We start from the raw sequence: 25,070 nt of genomic DNA, 5'->3' as shown, positions 1-25,070 counted from the left end.
GGGGCATTAAAGCAGTGCAGTCCTAAGCTTCCCCTGCAGAAGCCGCGCTCCTCATTGGGTCCAGGGTAGAGGGGGCGCGAGAGAGCAAGTGGGCGGGCGTCCCATCCTCCGCATCCTCCTCCAGGTTCTGGCGCTCAGGGTGCGAGCGCTGCGCGGCGCCGCGCTGCGCATAGCGGCCCGCTTGCCGTCTGCCCCCTGTCCTGGCTGGGCCACCTCCCTGGGCTGCCGGTGGAGGGCTACGAGGCGCTAACGTTACGCTGTTTCCGGTTTTTCAGCGGGCTCTGTTTCCCCTCCCAAGGCGGCGGCGGCGGAGCGGCGGAGCCCCCCAAATGGCCTGGCCAGATGCGGCAGGTTTGCTGCTCAGCGCTGCCGCCGCCGCCACTGGAGAAGGCTCGGTGCAGCAGCGACAGCGACAGAAGCAGCAGCAGCAGCAGCAGCAGCGAGAGCAGCAGCGAGAGGAGCAGGACCAGGAGCAGCAGCAGCAGCAGCGAGAGCGGCAGCAGCAGAAGCAGCAAGAGCGGCAGCAGCAGCAGCAACAGCAGCAGCGGCAGCAGCAGCAGCAGCGGCAGCAGCAGAAACAACAACAGCATCTCCAGTCCCGCTGCGCCCCCAGAGCCGCGGCCGCCGCAACAGCCGCAGCCCAGCAGCCCCGCAACCCGGAGAGCCGCCGCCCGCTCGGGAGCCGCAGCCGCCGGCGGCATGAGGCGCGACCCGGCCCCCGGCTTCTCTATGCTGCTCTTCGGTGTGTCGCTCGCCTGCTACTCGCCCAGCCTCAAGTCGGTGCAGGACCAGGCGTACAAGGCACCCGTGGTGGTGGAGGGCAAGGTACAGGGGTTGGCCCCGACCGGCGGCGCCAGCTCCAACAGCACCCGCGAGCCGCCCGCTTCAGGTCGGGTGGCGCTGGTGAAGGTGCTGGACAAGTGGCCGCTCCGGAGTGGGGGGCTCCAGCGCGAGCAGGTGATCAGCGTGGGCTCCTGTGCGCCGCTCGAGAAGAACCAGCGCTACATCTTTTTCTTGGAGCCCACCGAACAGCCCTTGGTCTTTAAGACGGCCTTTGCACCGCTCGACACCAACGGCAAAAACCTCAAGAAGGAGGTGGGCAAGATCTTGTGCACTGACTGCGGTGAGTAGCCCCCTCCCTCTGCTAAGGAAAGGGGGGAGGGGCGAGGTGGTGGTGAATGGGGGTGGGGCTGGGAGGTGCTTCAGGTGCCCGGGGCCTGGCAGCGTCCAGTCGCTGGGGGAGGTTGGGGGGGGGGGGGTGCCCCTGGGCAGGGCACCTGGCACGGATGGGTAGGGGATTGGGGTTGGGGAGAAGGAGGGTCAGACTCAAAGTGTGCCAGGGTTGGGGGGCAGAGGTAAGCGCCGGCCTATGCCAGCAGGGATCTGCGGCTGATGTATGGCATGTGGGGCTGGAAAGCTGCCATCATAGCCCAGTAGCGGCAGGAAAAACGGAGAGGTCCGGGCGGTGCTGGCCTGAGGCTCAGTGAGTCAGGAGTGACCCTCGGAGGCCTTGCCCGCTCTGCTTGCATAGGCCTGCCTTGCTCGGGCTGGCAGGGTCTGCAGAAGCAGCCCGGCGGACTCCCAGGCTGGGGAGGCCTCGCTTACAAGTTCTCCTAGGGAATGATCGCCCCCGCCCCCTCCTTCCTCTCCTGGGCTCCCCGCTCTGCACATCGACACCGCTGGCGCAGGCAGAGTTGGACTTTTTCTGCTACTGTTCTCTGACCTCCATGTGGTGTGGGGGGTTTTTTGTGGGGTTTTTTCCCTAGGAAAAAAAGCAAAACCAATTGCTTATGTTTGCTAAGGGGATAGCAGAGCCTTCTCTTAACCTGCAGGACTAGCAAGCAAACACCTCTGTTGGCTGTTTCTGGAGATCTTAGGAAGTCTGTTGATTGTAATGGTAGTGAAATAGAGTAACTTACTTCAGCTGAACGCTGTAAGTTCATCTCTTGACATCTTGCTGGCAGGATATATTGACTGCATTTCTCATCTTCATGATATTAGGTGCTCACAGGAATGCAGATGATTGGAAGCAAAACACTGAAGTCTGTAGATCTGTGTGTGCAGCTAGGAATAGAGTTTCCCAGGTCAAAAGTCAAAAGAATTTACTTCTTGACCCTGAATCCTATACTTCACAATAGGATATTTCAAACCAATTGTCTGAATATTTGATGTTAGCCTATCTTGTGCTTATACATATTGGAGTTTCATTTTGTTCCAAAGAAGGCTAAATTTGTAGAAGGTAGTGTGACTCTCTGAACTGTGTAATCACTGAATTATGATGATATCCTGAACTCTCATAGAGGTTGCTATGTTTACCAGTTTACCAACTGATTCTGGGTAGTGTAGATAAGCTCTGAGCAGCAAAGAACATGTAACAGCTGGGGAAGTTTTGCTGCCCTCCTCTTTCAGTATCAGTGTGTTTGATGTCTAGAGGCTTTCCTTCCATGCCCTTCAAGAGGCAAATTTCAGGAGTTCAGTGGTGGGAGTGTATCTACACACTATGCTAAACTGTGATCGCTTTACTTTAGTCCGAAGAATCTTGACAGTACTTTAATAAAGAGAAAAAAAAAACTTTGGTGATAATAGTTTATCACTCTGCCACTGTTCTAGGGAATGTTGTTGGCTGCTCTTAAAAGTTGGTTTTCTGCTCAGAAATGTTATATGATGACAAGCTGAGACTGTTAAGAATTTCTACTTTTTAGTCTAAGTATTCTATTTGATTTTCCTTGAAGAACTGTGGAATTGTATTGTGCAGTGGGAAATAGATAGTACAGATGTTTATTGAACCTTGTCCAAGGACAGCTTCTGTCTTGGTGAGTAGCTCCTAATATGTACAGTGCATAGCCCCGCCTCAGCCCTCGTCTGGCCCACTGATGGTCATTGTCAGGGAGCCCTAAAGAGTAATGGGCTTCTCGGCTCCCCTGTCCCCCTCCTCCTACTTTCCCCCTCCACCCAAAACAATATGCTTTATCAGTTATGCCTTGCTTGTTTTAGTGAGCATTCTATAGTTGAATATGGAGAGCATGAAAGATTTGGCGATCAGAAATATAGTCTGCTTTTAGGTTAAGATTCTCATATTATTAAAATAGCATGTGGAGTTTAGCTCTCAAAAGGATAAATTTAGGACTGCAATCGCTGGTAAAGAGAAGGTCCACACATCGCAAATTATCAGGGAGGAGGGAATGTGTATGGAAGTAAACATTTTAGCGTGCCAAAAAAGAATTGCTTTAGTGTGTAATTTGGGGGGCTTTAAATAGAGAAACTGGAGATGAGAAATTCAAGCACATATTTGTGAGAGGAACTTGTAGAATTGGTGATGAAGAGGAGCATAAACTATTTTTCTGCTATGTGGTTAAAGAAAACAGGCAATGGTAATGGTATAGTAAATACGGAAACGAAATCATCCTAACTAACCACAACACCTTCCTTGTACTTAGCAGGAAATAACTAACAAATTCATTTTGAATTTTCTATCTCTAAAAAAAAGCCCTCTGGGCCCTAGGGTCATCGGGAACATTTTCTCCTTGGAGCGGATCTGCCCATTGCAACATAGGGAAACTGGCACTTGGAAGCTGTCATCATGGCGATTATATTGAGCAACTGAAGTTGAATTGTTACTTTGTTTAGCCACTTTCAGCTCTCTGAGTGTCTGTGTTTTGAGAGGTGTGGTTCCTAGAGAGATCATCTGGAGAGCTATGCTTGGGGGGACTAAATGGTAGGAGATGTGCCTAAGGTTGGCACATGCCTCGGCAGCATCAATGCAGGGGCCGTGTTGGACACCTAAAAGGTCCTCGCAAATGGATAATTTCAATATAAGTATGAAATGTTGACCCGAAGACTGATCTAAGGTGGGAAATGGTAGCTGGGGCTCTTGCTTGGCATAGCAGTGCCTGCCGGAGGGGCAGTTTTACAGATCTAATGTGTATCGTTCATCTAAAAATACTCTCCTGGCAAAGAGTTGAGTGAAATCTTTGCATTGCTATAAAGATTACATAAAGTAAGCTGTTTTCTGTGCCTTCGGTGCAAAGAAGAGGGAAAAAGAGTTAACAAAGGCCATTCAGAGATTAGCAACTCTGCACTGTGCTGTAAAAGCATCCTGTTCTGCATATAGTCCAGCACTTTAAAGCTGGTTGCATGTATTTTGGTATAATTACACCCTATCTTGTTGCTTTTTTTTTTTTTTTTTTTTTTTTTTTTTTTTTTTAAAGGAAAGACAGAGAGAAGGAAGGAAGGATAGAAGGAAGGAAGGAAGGAAGAAAGGGAAACATTTTTAAACATTTTCTTGTTTTATTGTATTTTGTTTTTCCGTTTTTTGTTACATGGGCTGGGGCCGGGAATCGAACCGAGGTCCTCCGGCATAGCAGGCAAGCACTTTGCCCGCTGAGCCACCGCGGCCCGCCTTGTTGCTTTCTTATGTATATATTTTCAAGCTGTTTTCTTTGAATTGGTGCAGAAGATAGCATTAAAAAAAGGAAGATAATTTCTTCCCTTGGAACTTTTAGTTTTCCTATACATTGGGTACTTCCCTGTTAAAAATGGCAAAGGTGTGTTCGTAGGGAACTTTATATTATTTAGGATAGCTTTTAATTAATTTGGCACCCAGATGCACATAATAGAGGAAGGAGGTTCACAAGATTCAGTATAGCAAAAGAGACTGCCTATTTTAAAAATGCTGTTTATTTAAAGAATCTTTTCTTCCCCAGCCAGCTGGAAACCCAGCTGTGCTGCAGCTTGAAGATGAGAAAGGGAAACTAGATTAGAAACTGACCAGTCCTAGTAGTGAGGACAAGGCTTGGTTATAGATTTAGGGGGTTGAATTACTACCGTAATGTCATCATTTTTTTTTTTTTAGTAGCTGCTTTCTCAGCAGACTGTGTGATACTTGGGGTCAGAAACCATATCTTATCTTTGACGTCTTCTTTTTCCTAGCTCCCCTGCATCCCCCTTCCCCCAGTGTTTGGTACCCCGCCTGGCTTTACAGAGGGGCTCTCCATGAAGTATCTTTTGAGTGAAGTCAAGTGACGTTAAAAAAGAAAGCCTCCAGATTAATACTAAACCAATTTTAACTCTCTGATCTGATGTGACATCAAGTGCTGTGCTGAAAAGCTGAGTTTGATGATAGCTTTTCCCTGTCGCTATGGGAACCCTTTTTTTTCCAAAGGAGACCCTTATCAACTAGAGTTCTTAATCAGGAGGTTATCATTGTGCTGATTAGTGTTAATGGGATTTAAGCAGTGGAGAATAAAGGTCTTGTTGGGGAAGACCCTCCTATTTTGGGGGGTAGATTACTATTCCTCCACCCCCAGGTTTAAAGAAAAATAAAACAAACTATCAGTTTGAATTAACAAATGGTTTGGAAACTAGAGAGAGTGATATTTTACCATTCTAGGTGATTAACTTCCTCTTGGCCCCTAAGAAATGCAAGTGTACTTCTTCTTTGCCATCTTCTATTATCTAAGACATTGCTATTTTTTTTCCTTAATAGCAAGTACGTCATTATTTTTTAATAGGAAATTATATTCATATTTTTGAATATGTAACAGAGGTATATGATTCAAAAATTCAGAAAGTATATAAGGAACTATGGTGAAAAGCGTCCCTCTGCCCTCTGTTCTTACTACCCAATGCGAAGGAAATTGTAAAATAAAATGTTCTTGAAGTGCGTTTCTCTAAAAGCAAACTGTTTTTCAAAGTAGTCTTATATTTTTCTTTTAACAAATAGAGAATGTTAATCTTGCCATGAAGCCAACTTTATGGTAAATTCTTGCTCAAGTAGTAAGATTTTTTAAAACCTATTCCAAGATTTTAACAATCGAATTCCTGTTATCTCTGAGTTCTTTTCTGTCTTAAGTATCTGCCTGTTCAAAGGTTCCTCTTTTCCACTTAACTAGTACCACGCCTCACAAATATAATCCTAGACTCAGGAACTCATTTTCAGATACTTTTCCATGACAATGGATTTTGTAAGTCTTAATTGGGATGCTCAAAAGGGATATCCAAAGGTCACTGAGCATAAGGGCTGCAGCTCTGGGGCCCACAACAACAGTTCCTATTTCATACTTTTGGTAATCTCACAGTGGCATCTATGTGGGAAAGCACACGATGCCTGTAAAGAGACTATCTGGATACCTGGAAAGACAAGACTCCCCAGTGCTAGATTGCTTTGATTTTCATTAAAAGCCAAAGGCATGCATTTCCGATGAAGAATTTGATTTTGGCTATAGTCATGTACAACTGGTATCCCAGGTGGAATTAGCCACCTGAATACTGTTTTGCAGTACAGTTAAGGTACCTGATTTGAATATAGTGCTAACATTTCAGAGGATCAAGGAGTTGATACTTGGATAGGTAGGAAAAAAGTAAACGTGCACATGTCTTAACAGTGGGAAGTCCTAACACTCTAAATCCTGTTGTCTTAGTGGCAGTTGGAAGTTTTGAACAATGATTTAGAAAAGAACGACCGTGTCATTATCAGTGAGGTTTCTCCTGTGCAGTCTTCAGAAACTGGTTTTTGGGACTTTCTTTTCAAGGCCTAAGAGTGTTGTTAGTGTACTTTGCAGGAAAAGTAGAAGAAATTTCCCCCCAAATTTCTAATTTGGATGGATATGTGTGAATGTGGACTTTTGTCTTGTTTCCAGTGAATTAACCCTCCCTTCCCACTTATTGGAATCTGTTTGTAGAAACAGAATCAAATTTATGAATTTCAAGAGGTGATATGGGGAACTCTTTAGAAAACTGAGAAAAGTAGATGAATGGGCTGGTGAAAGTGTTTAATTATGACAAGTTTGGAAAAACGACTGTTATATTGTGGAATCAAAATAGACTCCTTCCAAAACAATATGCACGGACAAATCTTGCTGAGCTAGAGCTCCATGTAAGGCTGTAAGAACTGAAGCAAACTTGGAGGATGATTAAAAGGCATTAGGATGACATGAAAGAGGACAGGCTGTACCCAGGCAAATAGCTGGGAAGCTTTTACTAATCTTGGGTCAGGAGACAGATATTCACACTGATAGAGAGCTGTCGCTGCTAATCAGCTGTGATGCTTTTGATAATTATGAGATGAGGTTAAGTTAAGGAGTCTTCTTTCTCTGGCTGGTTGTTGGTGGGAGAAAAGTGGTATATGAGCTCCATTCTATAGTACCATTCTCTTCCTAGTTTATATATGCAGTGAGATCCAAATAGCCTATCCAAGGACCTTCTTTGGGGCAGAGATCTAGGGTCTCCAGAGCCTGTTAGCTTGTCTCTGTCCCCTTCTCAGGACCTGATTGTGCTGCTTGCCTCCTGGGGCTGGGGCTGGAAGAGGTTAACCTACAAGTGTGGCAGAGGCACAGGTACCCTAGAGTTTCTGTATCTTACTAGCAATACAGTCCCCCAAGATGGGATGCTCAGGTTACTTTTTATTCTCTCTTCAGAAACAGAATTCCTTATGGTTCTCTTTATCCTTCACAGATTTTCCTGCCCTGCACTGAGGACATTGGCTTCACCCTCCTCTTTCCCTCCTTGATCTGTTTTTATAAAGACTGAGGATCTGTCTTTGTCCTTTAGGCTGGGATGTTTTATTTGGCCTGGATCTTGATATTGGTCCAACTAACAGGAGCCAAGCTGAACTAACATTCCTCAGAATTGAATGAGAGGAAGGTCACCACATGGCTAAATATCTGGTGCAGTTCATGTGAAAGTCACCGATTCTACTGTGACAGCAATGTGATTTGATATCTATTAGGTTCTATTACCAAAAGTAATTATTCTATTACTTAAGTTCTATTAGTAAAGGCTCTATTACTAGAACCTAGTTCCATTACTAAATAGGTCATATTACTAAAATAGCTTTCTTTATTTTTTAAAGGTTTTTTTAATTGTAAAATATAACATATATAGAATGGGCATAGTCTAAATACCCCTAAAGAGTGGGGAAAAGATCAAAGGAGATGGTGGAATTGTACAGACAAGGTAGGGATTAACAAATGAATATGATTGCTGAATCATTATATTGATATTTCTCTTAGTCTCCAGTGTTTACTAGCATTTACTAGTAACGGCTAGTAGTAAACACCTAAAATTGTGGAACTGTAGCCCATACTAAACTCTGTTCTACAACTAATTGTTGCAGTGTACTTCGAATTTGTTGCTTTTTTTGGGTATATATGTTATTTTTCACAAAAAAGAACTAAAAACTCAATTGTGATAATGAATGCACAGCTATATGATACTGTGAACTTTGGTTGATTACATGGTATGTGAATATATACTATATATCAATAAAATTGCATTGAAATAAATATATAACATATATACAAAGCAAAGAAAGAAAAAAGCAATAATTTTCAAAGCACACTTCAACAAGTGGTTACAGAGCAGATCCCAGAGTTTGTCGTGGGCTACCATTCCACCATCTCAGATTTTTCCTTCTAGCTGCTCCAAAACCCTGGAGGCGAGAAAGAATGTTAATATAGTAATTCAGCAACTATACTTGTGTGTTAAATCCCATTTGCTCTGTTATACCTCCTCCTCCTCCTTTAATCCTTCTTGTAATCTATAGAGTTCTTTGGGCAATGCCCGTTCTGACCTTTTCATGTTGAGGAGGGGTGTCCACACTAAAAGATAGGGAGATGTAATTAATTGATAATCTTAGAGCAGTTGGTCCCTCTGGGTTTCAGGATTCGTCTGAGCTAGGGACCCTCCAGGAAGGCAGATTTAGTGCATGAAAACTGTATGGAGTTCAGTTCGAGCCCTAGGTGTTCTTAAGAGTCAACAGGAGTGATGTTGATCAGGGTTTAGCAAACCATGGCAACCAGCTTCTTATGAAGCTTGCATAAGAGCAGCTTGACTCCATTTGCTCTTTGTACATGGAATCAATTTAATCTATTGATTAATTTCTATTATCAAGCTACCCCTCTTTCCTCTACCTCTGACTGCTGGAATCCCATCTTGAACTACCTTCTCTAAGAAAATGTCTTTAATCCTTTAACCAGATATGATCTTTCCTTCCTCTATGACTCTTGACTTCATTTGATTTCTCTTGGCCACTGATGCCTTTATAAAATAGCCTTCTTTTAATTCTGTTTTTCAAATGTTTGCCTCAACAAATTTTTGAATATATACTTTGCACAAGGAACTGGGTGCTTTAGGGGGGTTGCATCAGATACAGTACCTGTCATCAAGGAACTTCTAATCTGAAAGTACAAAGATAGAACAGTAACTCAATCCAGAATGTAATATATGCCATAAAATATACCAACATAAATTAGAAAGAGGGAAGAGTCATAGAGGAAGGAAAGATCCTATCTGGTTAAAGGATTGAAGACATTTTCTTACAGAAGGTAATTTGAGATGGGATTCCAGCAGTCAGAGATAGAGGGAATAGGGGTAGCTTGGTGATAGAAATTAATCGATAGATTAAATTGATTCCATGTAGAAAGGGCAGCATACTCAGTAGCAGAGTGTCATGTTTGTGGTATACAAAAATGATCAGAATGAAAGGGAGAAATAGGTGGGGAGCCTGGAGAAGTAGATTAGGGTGGTGTATTAGTTTGTTAGCTGCCGGAATGCAATATACCAGTCATGGAACAGCTTTTTAAAAGGGGAATTTATTGAGTTGCAAGTTTACAGTTCTAAGACGGTGAAAATGTCCAAATTAAGGCATCAAGGTAAAAATACCTTAACTCCAAAGAAAGGGCCAATAAAGTTTAGGGTTTCTTTCTCAGCTGGGAGGTTACACTGCGACATCTGCTAGCTTTCTCTCCTCATTTCATAAGAATTTCTTTGGGGCGTTTTGCTTCTGCTTTGAAGATCTCTGCCTTCGTAGGCTCTGTTGGTTCTTGTGGATCTTAGCTTTTTCCAAAATGGCCTCCTCTTAAAGGGCTCCAGTAAGCATCCCCACCTTGAATGGATGGAGACACATCTGCACGGAAACCGTCTAATCAAAAGTTACCACCCATTGTTGGGAGGGTTACATCTCCGTAGAAACAATAAAAAAGATTCCACCCAGCAGGTGCAATGGTAGTCCAATGGTAGAATTCTCACCTGCCATGCGGGAGACCTGGGATCTCCGGCCCATGCACTTCCTCAAACAAACAAACAAGCAAACAAATTCAACAAATGGTGCTGCAGTAATGGAATACTCACATGGAAAAAGAATGAAATGTGACCCCTGCCATACAGCATACAGAGAGAGAGAAAAAAAGATACCACCTAGCAATATTGAATGAGGATTAAAGGACATGGCTTTTCTGTGGTACATAACAGTTTCAAACTGGTAGAAGTGGGATTTTTTTTTTTTTTAAGAATTTGTTTATAATTCTTTTTTTTTCTTTTCTTTTTTTTTTTTTACATGGTCAGGCACCCGGGTCCTCTGGCATGGCAGGCAAGCATTCTTGCCTGCTGAGCCACCGTGGCCTGCCCTAGAGGTGGGATTTTTACTAGTCTTGATGAGTTTGTACTTAATTATATAAGTAGTATGTAAAAGCCTATGTTAAAAATAATTCAGTGATGTTTTATAATTTGTAATTATCAGTGAATGAGTCTTGCACATATTTTGTTAAATTTATCCCTAAGTATTTCATATTTTTTATGCCATTTAAAATTGTATTTTAGTTTAATTTTCCAGTTACTAAACACAAGTATATAGAAACACAATTTTCAAGAAAATATTGACTTTGAATCCTATGACATTAGTAAATTCACTTATTAGTTCTACTAACTGTTTTTTGTAGATTCTTCAGGATTTTTTATGCATGTGTGTTCTAGTTTGCTAGCTGCCGGAATGCAATATACCAGAAACAGAATGGCTTTTAAAATGGGGAATTTAATAAGTTGCTAGTTTACAGTTCTAAGGTCAAGAAAATGTCCCAATTAAAGCAAGTCTATAGAAATGCCCAATTTAAGGCATCTGAGAAAGATACCTTGGTTCAAGAAGGCTGATGAAGTTCAATGTTTCTCTCTCAGCTGGAAGGGCATGTGGCGAACATGGCGGTGTCTGCTGGCTTTCTCATGGCTCTGCAAAAAGGACTCTCTCCAAAATGTTTCCTCTTTTAAAAAGATTCTAGTAAACAACTCCACCTTCAATGGGTAGAGACACACCTCCATGGAAATCGTCTAATTAAAAGTTACCACCCACAATTGGGTGGGTCACATCTCCATCGGAACAGTCAGAATGCTCCCACCCAGCAACATTGAATGGGGATTAAAGGACATGGCTTTTTTGGGTCCACCATAGATTCAAACCAGCACAATGTGATCGTGTTATTAGTGAAAAAAAGACAGTTTTAACTTCTTCCTTTCTAACCTGTTTGCCTTTTATTTCTTTTTCTTGTCTTATTGCACTAGCTAGGACTGCCAGATACACCATTGAACAGAAGTGGCTAGAGTAGACATCCTTATCTTATTCCTGGGGAAAGCATCCAGATTTTTATATTCAGTACAATGTTAGCTGAAGGTTTTTCGATGATGCCCTTACTTTAAATAATACTTAAAAAGTCTACTGGGTATAGTGTAATGGTTAAGAGCTTGGGCACCTAGAATCAGATGGGCCCAAGTTTGGAAGCTATCTTCTCCATTTTTCAGTGGGTAGTGTTGGACAAATTACTTTCTATGCCTTAGTTTCCTATAAAATGGGAATGGTGTGATAGCATTTCATAAGATTACTATGAGTATTAAGTGAAATAATGCATATATAATGATTAACACAGCATCTGCTCAATAAGTGTTTATTATTAACAAAATCTTATTATATTAGACCAATGTGAGCAGGAAGACTAGGTAAGTGAAAAATTTTACATTTTAGAAGTGGTTGGGTGCAAGGAGGGAAAGAAATTTTCACCAACAACTATAATTTTTCACCCAGATGTTCCTGTTCATCTCATCTTGAAAGTCACTGGGCTGAGTTGGTGGAGGCAGTGATGAGAAGAGAATGGGTTATATGCATGGTGTCATTGTAAGGAAGCCCATGTGAGCAGTCCCTGGAACAAATGCTGGTTCTGTGGAGGTCCCATATGGGCTACAAGTTTTGGTATACCCATGAGTATATGTCCATGTGTTGGTCAGTTTTTTCAAGAAGTCCAGCAGATAGATATTGCTTTTCTGTGTTTCACAAGTAGGGGTAATATGTCCCATACTCCAGAATATACTTTTTAAAATTTCACCATGGTTGCGAGGTAAACCAGGGGTCCATGTCCTGGAGTCCTGCCAGGCCTGCTGTTGGACTTGGGTAGGTATTATTTTACATTGTACTGTGGCAAAAGTCCCTGGAGAATGGCTGAAAGCTTCCTTTGTTTGTTTGTTTGTTTTTACATGGGCAGGCACCGGAAATCGAACCTGGGTCTCCCACATGGCAGGCGAGAACTCTGCCAGTGAGCCACCATGGCCTGCCCGGTTTGTTTGTTTTCAATAAGGAAAGTAGAGTTCCTGACTGATCCTGCTTTGATTTGAGGGTTTCCAGAGTTGGGGATGGGTTTACCACGAATCATTCATCTCCCTCTTTCCTTGTTTCTGTACTAAATTAGGATGGATCTGGTGCCCAGGGTCAGAGAGATAAAGGTGTGGTCATGTAACAGATGGCATTTTTTGGAGTCTGTGGGTTTTAAAATTTTAATTAATTAACTAATTAACTTGCTGGTTTGTGAAACCTGATGAAAGTATGAAACTTTGGTCCTTAAGTGTTTGTAGAAAAGTTTCAAATATTAATTGCTTTGGGTTCTTTCTCTAAATATTTGTTGGATATTTATTACTACTCAGCCCTGGGCTGGCCAGACATCCCCTGACCTCAAGGATTACCCTGACTTTTTTCTTATTCTTAGAGTATCAATATTTATGGCCTATCACTTATATAACACTTAGTAATTAATGCCATGCATTAATTATATCTTTTTTTTACTTTTTTATTGCAAAATATAACATATAAGCAAAAAAGCAATAAATTTCCAAGTGCATTTTAACGAGTAGTTATAGGATAGACTTCAGAGTTTGGTATGGGTTACAGTTCCATGATTTTTTGTTGGAGACCAACAGAAACATCAATAAAATGATTCAGCGGTCATACTCATTTGTTAAATCCTATTTACTCTTTCATACTCCTCCTTCTCTTTAAATATCATATATACATAAAAGCAATAAATTTCAAAGTACATCGCAACAGTTAGTTGTAGAGTAGGTTTCAGAGTTAGGTATGGGTTACAATTCCACAATTTTAGGTTTTTATTTCTAGCTTCTCTAGGGTACTAGAGGCTAAAAGAAATATCAGTGTAATGATTCAGCAGTCATACTCATTTCTTAAACCCTACCTTCTCTGTATAACTCCCCTATCACCTTTGATCTTTCTCCCACTCTTTAAGGGTATTTGGGCTATGCCCATTCTAACTTTTTCATGTTGGAAAGGGCTGTTGATAATATTTAATAGAGGAATGGAACTAGTTGATGTTCTGGAAGGGCTGGCCCCTCTGCACTTCATGACCTATCTGGTCCAGGGACCTATCTGGAGGTTGTAGGTTTTAGAGAGTTACCTTAGTGCACAGTACCTTTGTGGAATCTTATATAAACTCCAGGTCTTCTTTGGGATTGGCAGGAATGGTTTTGGTTGGTATTCTAGTTTGCTAGCTGCCAGAATGCAATATACCAGAAATGGAATGGCTTTTAAAAAGAGGAATTTAATGAGTTGCTAGTTTACAGTTCTAAGGCCAAGAAAATGTCCCAATTGAAGCAAGTCTATGGAAATATCCAATCAAAGGCATCCAGGGAAGATACCTTGGTTCGAGTAGGCCAATGAAGTTCAGGGTCTCTCTCTCTCAAGTGAGAAGGCACCTGGTGAACACAGTCAGGGTTTCTCTCTCATCTGGAAAGACACATGGAGAATATGGCATCATCTGCTCACTTCCTCTCCTGGCTTCCTGTTTCATGAAACTCCCCGGGAGGCGTTTTCCTTCATCTCCAAAGGTGGCTGGCTGGTGCTCTCTGCTTCTCGTGGCTGTGTCATTCAGCTCTGCTCTCTCTGAATCTCTCATTCTCCAAAATGTTTCCTCTTTTATAGGATTGCAGAAACTAATCAATACCCACCCAAATGGGTGGAGACACACCTCTACCTAATCCATCTTAACAACCACTATTGATTAAATCACGTCTCCATAGAGATGATCTAATTACAGTTTCAAACATACAATACTGAATAGGGATTTGAGGAAATGGCTGTCTTTACAAAATGAGATTAGGATTAAAACATGGCTTTTCTAGGGCACATACATCATTTTACACCAACACAGTTGGGATTTGGCAAGTTATGATAGGTAGCAATGTCTAAGTGAAGCACAGGTAAGAGTGACCTCCAGTGTAGCCTTTAGACTCTATTTGAACTTTCCCAGCCATTAATACCAAATTTCTTAAACCTCTCTTCCTCTTTTTGGTCAGGATGGCATTTTGATACCACAGTGCCAGGGCCAGACTTATCCTTGGGGGTCATCTCTCACGCCACTAGGGAGACTTTCATCCCTGAATATCATGTCCCACTTAGGGGGGAAGGCAATGGTTTCATTTGCAGAGTTGGACTTAGAGAGAGAAAGGCCACATCTGAGCAACAAAAGAGGTCCTCTGGAGGTGACTCTTGGGCATATCTATCGGTAGGCTAAACTCCGAATTTTATCTTTTTAAAACTGTTTTGTTTTTATTGTGAAATATGACATATATATAAAAAAGCAATAAATTTCAGAGTACATTTTCCAAATAGTTGTAGAACAGATTTCAAAGTTTGGTATGGGTTAGAGTTCCACAATTTCAGATTTTTCTTTCTTGTTTCTCCAAGACACTGGAGACTAAACAGAATCAATATAATAATTTGGTAGTTGTACTCATTTGTTAAATCCTAACTTCTCTGTTGTAATTCCTCCCTCTCCTTTGATCCCTCTCGCAATCTTTAGGGATGTTTGGATTATGTCCATTTTAACTTTTTTCATATTGCAAAGGGGAATTGACAATATGGGATGGGGGTTAGAACTGGTTGATGTTCTTAGAGAGACTTGCAACTCTGGGTTTCAGGATTTATCTGGCCTAGAAACCTTCTGAAGGCTTTAGATTTCTGAAAAGTAAACTTAGTGAGTGCAACATTTGTAGGATCTCAGATAGAGCCCTGAGTGTGTTCTTTAGATTTAACAGGAATGATGTTGTTTGGGGTTTGGTAATGAGCAATATTTCACTGAGCTTGTATAAGTGTAACCTCCAGAATAGCCTCTGGACTTTATTTTAACTCTTTTAGCCACTGATACCTTATTTTGTTAGATTTCTTTTTTCCCCTTTTGGTCAGGAAGGGATTGTCACTCCCATGGTGCCAGATCAGGCTCATCCCTGGGAGTCTTGTCCCATTTTGCCCAGGGAGACTCATACCCCTGTACGTCATGTCCCACATAGAGGGAAAGATAATGATTTCACTTGCAGAGTTGGCCTTGGAAAGAGAGAGAGAGAGGCCACATCTGAGCAACAAAAGTCGTTCTCTGGAAGTAGCCTTTATGCATAATTATAAGTAGGCTTAGCTTCTCCGCTACAGAAGTAAGTTTCATAAAAGCAAGCCTCAAGATCAAGGGCTTGGCCTAGTAACTTGGTAGTCCCTAGTGTTCGAAACAGTATCAGTGGTTTCCTAGGTGGGAAAGTTTAATGGTCCATATTTTTTCTCCAGTCCCTCAAGGGACTTGCCAATGCTTTTTTCACCTTTTTTTTTTTTTTTTTGCATGGCAGGCACTGGGAAGTGAACCCCGGTCTCTGGCGTGACAGGAAAAAACTCTGCCTGCTGAGCCATTGTGGCCTGCCCCAATACTTTTTAATTATCTGCCCAACATACTCTGGGGTGTTTCTGGATATTACATTAAGCTATACAGAATTACAAGTCATCTTTCCCGTTCTGGGCTCCATGTGTTTGGATTGTTTAAATCAATTCTCCATACAGTTTGAGTTAGATTGTATGCTACAGAAAATTTAGGCTTTGAAAAAAATAATTCTCTCTTCCTTTGGTCTCATACAGTAGGTGAGGTTCTAAAATTCAGATACTGTCGTCCTTCACTCTGTATTCTGATTTACCTTAGTCCCAACCAGATCAGCTTCACTCTTATCTCTAGTTGAAGCCCGATCTCTTTTTTGGTTTCTTTAACAGTTGTTGTATGTAGAACATACTCGGCTTAAGGGTACAATGACTGAGAAGCAGAAAATTGAACTGTGGTATATACATATGGTGGAAAATGGAGCTCTGAAAATCAAAGCTGTGGTACTCCAACTCTGAGTGTTAGGTGTCACATAGGTACCCAAAGTTCCAGGGAAATACCGGGTTATACAAATATAGCACAGAATCTCAGTATCTAGAAATAACACTCAACACTCCGGACTAAATGCAACTGCTATGAAAGTTTACAATCTAAGCCCCAATTTTCTTATAAGTATTTTCTAAAAGAGACCGTATAATAGTTGTCCTTTTGTTTCTGGCTTATTTTCCATAACACAGTGTCCTCAAGGTTCATTCACCTTGTTGCATGTGTCACAACTTCGTTCCTTTCTGTAGCCACACATTTTCCACCATATGTATATACCACAGTTCACTTTTCTGCTTCTCAGTCATTGTACCCTTGAGCCACCTCCATCCACTGAGCATCATGGATAATGTCCAAAATAAACAATCCGTGTCTCATAGTATCCCCACTTAGTTGTACAATCATCATTATTCTCAATTTTAGACAATTTTCATTGCTCCAAAGAGAAAAGTAACAGATAAACACACCCTCACCAAAGAGAAAATACAAAACTCCCCTTGACTCTTGTCCTTCCCCCCCCAATTATTTACCCCTAGAATTGCTATAATACTGGTGATGTGTTCCTGTTAAATATAGCCATAGCGTGCAGTAGTTATTTTCCCCCATACCCTCTATTATTGTACAAGATTCATACCTTTGAAGTTGTTCATGCAAGAACTTATTTATATTTGTAGAACTGAATGGTGATGATACCTGGCTCTATACAACCCCTTTCAATCATATTTACCTTCAGTATACCAATATTGCTTATAAACCTACTAATGAACTACCATCACTTTTATCCATTCCCACACATCTAAGTTCAACCTTGTTAGGTAACCCTTCATCTATCTCTAGCTTCCTTGTTTCTCTAGGTCCCCTATATTCTACATTATAAGGTTCTGAGTTTACCTTTACCAGGATCCTATTAGCGAAAATATACAGTATCTACCTTTTATGTCTGGCTTATTTCACTCAGAATTATGTCCTCAAGGTTTATCCGTGTTGTCATATGCTTCAGGACCTCATTTCACCTAACTACTGCATAATATTCCACTGTATGTATATACCACGTTTTGTTTATCCACTCGTATGTTGATGGGAACTTGGATTGTTTCCATCCTTTGACAACACTGCTATGAACACTGCTATGAACAGGCAAATGTCTGCTCATGTCACTGCTTTTAGATCTTCTGTGTATATACCCAATAGTGATATTGCAGGTTGAAGGGCAACTTGATATTTAATTTTCTGAGGAACCGCCAAACTGTCTTCCATAGCAGCTGTGCCATTATGCATTTTATACATTTCCACCAGCAGTGAATAAGTGTTCCAATTTCTCCATATCCTCTCCAATACTTGTAGTTTCCTTTTTGTTTAATAGCAGCCATTCTTATAGGTGTGAGGTGACAATCTTATTGTAGTTTTGAATTGCATTTCCCTTATAGCTAATGAAGATGAACAATTCTTTTTTTTAAATTTTTATTATAAATAATGAACAGACATACCAACATTCTTGGCATACAGTCATTCTTTTTTTTTTTTTTTTACATATACAATCAGTAATTTTTAATATCATCACATAGTTGCATATTCATCATTTCTTAGTACATTTGCATCAATTTAGAAAAAGAAATAAAAAGACAACAGAAAAAGAAATAAAATGATAATAGAGAAAAAAAAACTATACGTACCGTACCCCTTACCCCTTGCTTTCATTTACCACTATTGCAAACTGAATTTATTTTAACATTTGTTCCCCCTATTATTTATTTTTATTCCATATGTTCTACTCTTCTGTTGATATAGTAGCTAAAAGGAGCATCGGACATAAGGTTTTCACATTCACAGAGTCTCATTGTGAAAGCTATATCATTGTTCAATCATCATCAAGAAACATGGCTACTGGAACACAGCACTACATTTTCAGGCAATTCCCTCCAGCCTCTCCACTACATCTTGAACAACAAGGTGATATCTACTTAATGCATAAGAATAACCTCCAAGATAACCTCTCGACTCTGTTTGGAATCTCTCAGCCATTGACACTTGTCTCATTTTACTCTTCCCCCTTTTGGTCGAGAAGGTTCTCTCAATCCCTTGATGTTAATTCTCAGCTCATTCTAGGGTTTTTCTCAGTCCTTTGATGCTGAGTCTCAGCTCATTCCAGGATCTTTGTCCCACGTTGCCAGGAAGGCCCACACCCCTGGGAGTCATGTCCCACACAGAGAGGGGGAGGGTGGTGAGATTGCTCATCATATTGGCTGGAGAGAGAGGCCACATCTGAGCAACAAAAGAGGCTCTCTTGGGGATGACTCTTAGGCCTAAATTTTAAGTAGATTTGACCTATCCTTTGTGGGGTTAAGTTTCATGTGAACAAACCCCAAGACTTGGGGTTCAGCCTATAGCTTTGGTTGTCCGTCCTTTGTTTTTTTTTTTTGTTTTTTTTTTAGATGTTTTTTTTTATTAATTAAAAAAAGAATTAACAAAACAATTAGAAATCATTCCAATCTACATGTACAATCAGTAATTCTTAATAACATCACATAGTTGCATATTCATCATTTCCTAGTACATTTGCATCGACTTAGAAAAAGAAATAAAAAGACAACAGAATAAGAATTAAAACAATAATAGAAAGAAAAAAAAAACAAAAAACAAAAAAACAAAAAACCTATACCTCACATGCAGCTTCATTCAGTGTTTTAACATAATTGCATTACAATTGGGTAGTATTGTGCTGTCCATTTCTGAGTTTTTGTATCCAGTCCCGTTGTACAGTCTGTATCCCTTCAGCTCCAATTATCCCTTCTCTTTTTTTTTTTTTTTAATTAACGGAAAAAAAGAAATTAACCCAACATTTAGAGATCATACCATTCTACATATGCAATCATTAATTCTTAACATCATCACATAGATGCATGATCATCATTTCTTAGTACATATGCATTGGTTTAGAAGAACTAGCAACATAACCGAAAAAGATATAGAATGTTAATATAGAGAAAAAAATAAAAGTAATAATAGTAAAATCAAAACAAAACAAAACAAAAACCTATAGCTCAGATGCAACTTCATTCAGTGTTTTAACATGATTACTTTACAATTAGGTATTATTGTGCTGTCCATTTTTGAGTTTTTGTATCTAGTCCTGTTACACCGTCTGTATCCCTTCAACTCCAATTGGCCATTATCTTACCCTGTTTCTACCTCCTGCTGGACTCTGTTATCAAGGACATATTCCAAATTTATTCTCGAATGTCTGTTCACATCAGTGGGACCATACAGTATTTGTCCTTTAGTTTTTGACTAGACTCACTCAGCATAATATTCTCTAGGTCCATCCATGTTATTACATGCTTCATAAGTTTATCCTGTCTTAAAGCTGCATAGTATTCCATCGTATGTATATACCACAGTTTGTTTAGCCACTCTTCTGTTGATGGAGATTTCGGCTGTTTCCATCTCTTTGCAATTGTAAATAACGCTGCTATAAACATTGGTGTGCAAATGTCCGTTTGTGTCTTTGCCCTTAAGTCCTTTGAGTAGATACCTAGCAATGGTATTGCTGGGTCGTATGGCAATTCTATATTCAGCTTTTTGAGGAACCGCCAAACTGCCTTCCACAGTGGTTGCACCATTTGACATTTCCACCAACAGTGGATAAGTGTGCCTCTTTCTCCGCATCCTCTCCAGCACTTGTCATTTTCTGTTTTGTTGATAATGGCCATTCTGGTGGGTGTGAGATGACATACAGTCATTCTTGACATACAAACATACTTGGCATGGTTACAATCAATGGCTCACAATATCATCACATAGTTGTATATTCATCACCATGATCATTTTTTTTGAACATTTGCATCTTTCCAGCAAAATAAATATAAAAGAAAATACTCATACATGCCATACCCGTTGCCGCTTCCTTTCAATCTACTCAATTTATTTTAACCTTTGTTCCTCCTATCCTTTGTTTATTTTTTCTCCATGTTTTTTACTCATCTGTCCATTCCATAGATAAAAGGAGCATTAGACACAAGATTTTCACATTCAGACACTCAAATTGTGAAAGCTGTATCATTATACAATCATCTTCATAAACATGGCCACTGGAACGCAGTTCTACAGTTTCAGGCACTTCCCTCTAGCCACTCTAATACACCATAAACTGAAAGGGAGATATCTATATAATGTGTAAGAATAACCTCCAGGATAACCTCTTGACTCTGTTTGAAATCTCTCAGCCACGGACACTTTATTTTGTCTCATTTCTCTCTTCCTCCTTTCAGTCAACAAGATTTTCTCAATCCCTTGATGCTGAGTCCCAGCTCATTCTAAGATTTCTGTCCCACATTGCCAGGGAGGTTTATACCCCTGGGATTCATGTCCCATGTAGAGAGGGATAGGGCAGTGCGTTCACTTGTGGTGATGGCTGAGAGAGAGAGAGGCCACATCTGAGCAACAAAGGAGGTAAGATGAGCAATTGTTCATGTATTTTTTAGCCATTTGTATTTCCTCTTTGGAAAAATGTCTATTCATATCTTTTGTCCATTTTATAATTGGGTTGTTTGTTCTTTTGTTGTTGAGTTGTATGATTTCTTTATATATACTGGATATCAATCATTTGTCTGATATGTGGTTTCCAAATATTTCCCCCCATTGAGTTGGCTGCCTCTTCACCTTTTTCACAGTCCTTTGAAGTACAGAAGCCTTTGATTTTGAGGAGTTTCCTTATCTATTTTTTCTTTCATTGCTTGTGCTTTAGGTATAAAGTTTAAGAAGCTACCTCCTATTACTAGGTTCTGAAGATGTTTTCCTTGAAGATATATTTTCTTCTAGTAGTTTTATGGTAATGGCTCTTATATTTAGGTATGTGATCCACTTTGAGTTAATTTTTGTACATGGTGTAATGTAGGGGTCCTCTTTCATTCTTTTGGCCATTGATATACAGGTCTCTCAGGCCTGTTTATGGAAAAGACTCTTCTGTCTCAGTTCAGTGGATTTGGAGGCCTTGTTGATGAATTTACCATAGATTTGGTGGTCTATTTCTGTGCTCTCAATTCAATTCCATTGATCAATATGTCTATCTTTATGCCAGTACCATGCTGTTTTGACCACTGTGGCTTTATAATAAGCTTTTAAATCAGGAAATGTTAATCCTTCCACTTTGTTCTTCTTTTTTAGAATATTTTTGGCTATGTGAGGTTTCTTTCCCTTCCAAATAAATTATCTGCCCAATATACTCTGGGGTGTATCTGGCTATTACATTAAGCTATACAGAATTACAAGCCCTCTTTCCAGGTTTTCAAAGTAGGTTGTTGAAATTTTGATTGGTATTGTGTTGAATCTGTTGATCAATTTGGGTAGAATTGCCATCTTAACTACATTTAACCTTCTTATCCATGAGCACAGAATGTCTTTCCACCTATTTAGATCTTTGATTTCTGTTAGCAATGTTTTGTAGTTTTCTGTGTACAAGTCCTTTATATCCTTGATTAAGTTTATTCATAGATACTTGACTCTTTTAACTGCTATTTTGAATGGAATTTTTTCCTTAGTTGTCTCCTCAGTTAGGTCATTACTTGTATATAGAAACGTTGCTGATTTTTACACATTAATCTTGTATCCTGCCACTTTGCTGCATTGGTTTATTAGCTTTGTCATAGATTGCTCTGGATTTTCCAAGTATAGGATCATGTCATCTACAAATAATGAAAGTTTTACTGCTTCCTTTCTGATCTGGATGCCTTGTTTTTACTTTTCTTGCCTGATTACTCTAGCTAGAACATCTAGCACAATGTTGAATAATCATCCTTGTCTTGTTCCTGATCTTAGGGGGAATGCTTTCAGTCTGTCACCATTAGTTAACTATCTTTTGATGAGCCTGTATCAAATTATCTCCAGCTGATTGTAAGATCTTTGGGAAAGTAACTTAAAATCTGGTTAAGTAAATATTTGATTGCTGGCTATTGCCAAGTAATAAGGTAGCAATCACCCCTTTTTGTTTTTCTCCCACTTTTGTCCTAGATAAATTTCAGGATTCCTCAAATGACAACTAAGGGACCAAACTGACCATGGAAAGTGTCTTCAGACATTTTATGAGAAAGGGAAGAATTTTGCTTCTCAGTCATCTTTCAGTTCAGTTTTGTTTTTCTTGATAGTCCATAGTTTCTTCATTTTATTGCAAGAAATTCTCCTATTTTCTGGAGTTTTAGAATTATCTCTAGGTGGTTTTCCCCACATACATCAGATTTTGCCTTATATTTCCTTTCTGTCCTTTGAAATTTTCCAGTTCACTTGCCAGAGGAGCTTTTTTGATATTCCTCATTCTGGTCTCTCACTGGAATGCCCAGTGAGAATCCAGTGTTTCTTTATAATGTCTCTCTTTTGTCATGTACATTCTTTTGCCATTTCCTTGAAAAGAGGCACTTTCTGCCATGTTTACTTGGCTGAAGAATTGGGTGGAGGTTGTGGGGGGCCCTCTCCAGAGGGAGTTTTCTTCTAGCTCAGAATTCCTAAGGACCATTAGTCATCACCCTGCAGAAGGCTCTGGCACTCAGCTTCCTTGAATCAGAGTCCATACCACTGATGCCTGTGGCCATGAGTATAATCTCAATATAGTACCTTACCATCCTTGCTTTGGCCAGTAATGAATTTCACAGGTACTGTCCCGATGATGACTTTCTTCTCAAGTAACTTTTTATGACTTCAGAGAGGAGAGTTAGGTTGAAAGAGGTAGATTTAAGGAGATGATCTGTTTTGTCTGAGTTCCTGTCTCTGGGTGAGAAAAAAACAGCAGGGCTGCATCCAGTCCAATTTTACCATCTTTGGTTGATTAGATTTCAGGGAAAAAATATTAATAAGAATAAGAGCAAGAAAAAAAGAAGGAAGAAAGGCATCTCAGGTCACAACGTGATATAATTGTCACAGAATAAAACCAAGGTCTACAAGTAAAGAGTTTCTTTCAAAGAACACTGAGGCTTCCAAGGTCCGCCTGTCTGACTACTCTTAGTTGGTTTCCTTCTCAAAGTTGCTCATTTGGGTTTTGCTTCTGAGACGCCCTCACCTGAGGCTCCACCCCACTTACCCTCTAACTTGTTCCTACCTTCCTACCTGCTGCCATACTTTCATTTGTCATAAGTATAACAGCCATGCCTTAGCCCCCATTCCTAGTGGTCAGAGAAGTTTCCAGAAATATCTGATACAAAGTCCCCAACACTTCCTTGAACTTTAAGACTGAAGGACCGAGTGGGAAAAGAGTAAATGAGGCCTGGGATAGGCATCTATGAGGGTGGAACCACATTCCAAGAAATCAGGCTGAATTTCTCTCTTTGGGGTTCTTTTGGACAAAACATGGGATTTTCACAAGAAGGCCTCTTCCATACTTCCAGGTCTTAATTCCAGAGAGAATGCTTTATCCACAAAGGGTAGCAATGTCTCTGGACTCTTTATAATACCTACTTATGTTGTTCCCGCCAAATTCTTACAGTCTTCCCTTTCAGGTAGCTCCGCTGGGGCTCCGAGAATTCAGACCAATACCAAGAAGATACTAGGATATGGAGCCATGTAGTGTTATACTTTGGAAAGAATAAAACATCGGGCGGGCCACGGTGGCTCAGCAGGCAAGAATGCTTGCCTGCCATGCCAGAGGACCCGGGTTTGTTCCCCAGTGCCTGCCCATGTAAAAAAAAAATAGAGGAAAGAATAAGACATCATCTCCTCCTTGCTGCTGGGAAGGAATCTAATTTGTAGGTTGAAGGGAGGCACATGGATGGCCCCCAGATTGGGAAGGAGCTTGCTGTCTTTTGTTTCTTATTATGTAAATTATTTGAGTAGGTTTCCACAATGCGTGGTAGGCACTCAGCTAACTGAGAGGGCAAGTGGGAGCTGGAGCAGAGACTGGTTCCCTTAGGAATATTGTGTTCACCTCTGCTAGTTTTGCCTTTGCCCACACGCAAGTGTGGGTTTCGAGCTTCTGTGTAGTGTCACATCCTCAGCACCTCTGGTGAATGGTCTGTCCTAGGTCCCAGGTTTGTAGTACAGAAGTAAGATTTAGAAGCATTTGGTTTTAGATTATTTAAAGAGATCACTTGAAATTTAAGTGCACCCTAGGCTATGTTAAAAGAAAACAGCCAAGTGGTAAAGGGGCCGAATGGATTTTATGGTCTTTATTAGCCCAAGGTCCTGAGACTTTTTTTTAAAGCAAGTACAAGAGTTTACTTTTCTCATCTCTTAAAAACCAGTCTAATCATTTCAGAGTGGGGTGGTGATGTTGTCATTGTCAGAAGAAGAATAGAAATGGATAATAATGCTACTCTGACCACATGACTCAGGGGAGTAATCTAATGGACATTACTTTCCATTCAAAGGTTATTTTCTTTGGAAGAGTTTGTAACAACTGTGAGTTTGGGGAAGGGGTTTCATAGCTGGCCTGCAATTGACTTGGTCACTCAAAGATTGAAGCTGATCTGTGGATCCTGCCATGGGTTTCTCTAGCAATGTTGTGGATGCAGTGTTTGGCTTTTCTGACACTCTTCTTGTATGCTTCTTTTCCCTTTCTTTTCCTTATCAAATTATGTCATCACCGGCTCTTCTTCCTTTGACCACCTTGTAAAGGGCATAATTCCCAAGGCCTTAGTTCTCTTCTCAATTTATACAATCCATTTGGAAGATTTCAATTACACATCATATGGTGGCTCAGGCTATGCTTTGGAGACAACATTTAAGAATGAATCTTGGCTCTATGACTTTGTAGCTGTATAATTTGTAAAATGGGGCTGATAATAATACCAACTTCAAGGAATTATAATTAGA

The 25,070-nt window shown here is 40.5% G+C and overlaps 1 protein-coding gene across 6 annotated transcripts in view; it reads left to right on the top strand.

Annotated features, from left to right (window-relative positions):
* The first annotated feature begins 342 nt into the window (after positions 1-342).
* The window catches only part of NRG2 (neuregulin 2), a 240,092-nt gene continuing 215,364 nt past the window's right edge, over positions 343-25,070 (top strand). For 5 of the 6 annotated variants that reach the window (XM_077137173.1, XM_077137171.1, XM_077137172.1 and 2 more), the window contains exons 1-2: positions 343-439; positions 521-1,123. In XM_077137173.1, the coding sequence (XP_076993288.1) occupies positions 343-439; positions 521-1,123 (700 nt within the window). Of the gene's footprint in view, positions 1,124-25,070 lie in introns of all 6 variants that reach the window. The other variant, XM_077137167.1, reaches the window with a different exon arrangement.

This window comes from Tamandua tetradactyla, chromosome 20, assembly GCF_023851605.1.
Source record: "Tamandua tetradactyla isolate mTamTet1 chromosome 20, mTamTet1.pri, whole genome shotgun sequence".
In the NCBI taxonomy this organism is placed as follows: domain Eukaryota; kingdom Metazoa; phylum Chordata; class Mammalia; order Pilosa; family Myrmecophagidae; genus Tamandua; species Tamandua tetradactyla.
This window is presented reverse-complemented; position numbering and strand designations above follow the sequence as displayed.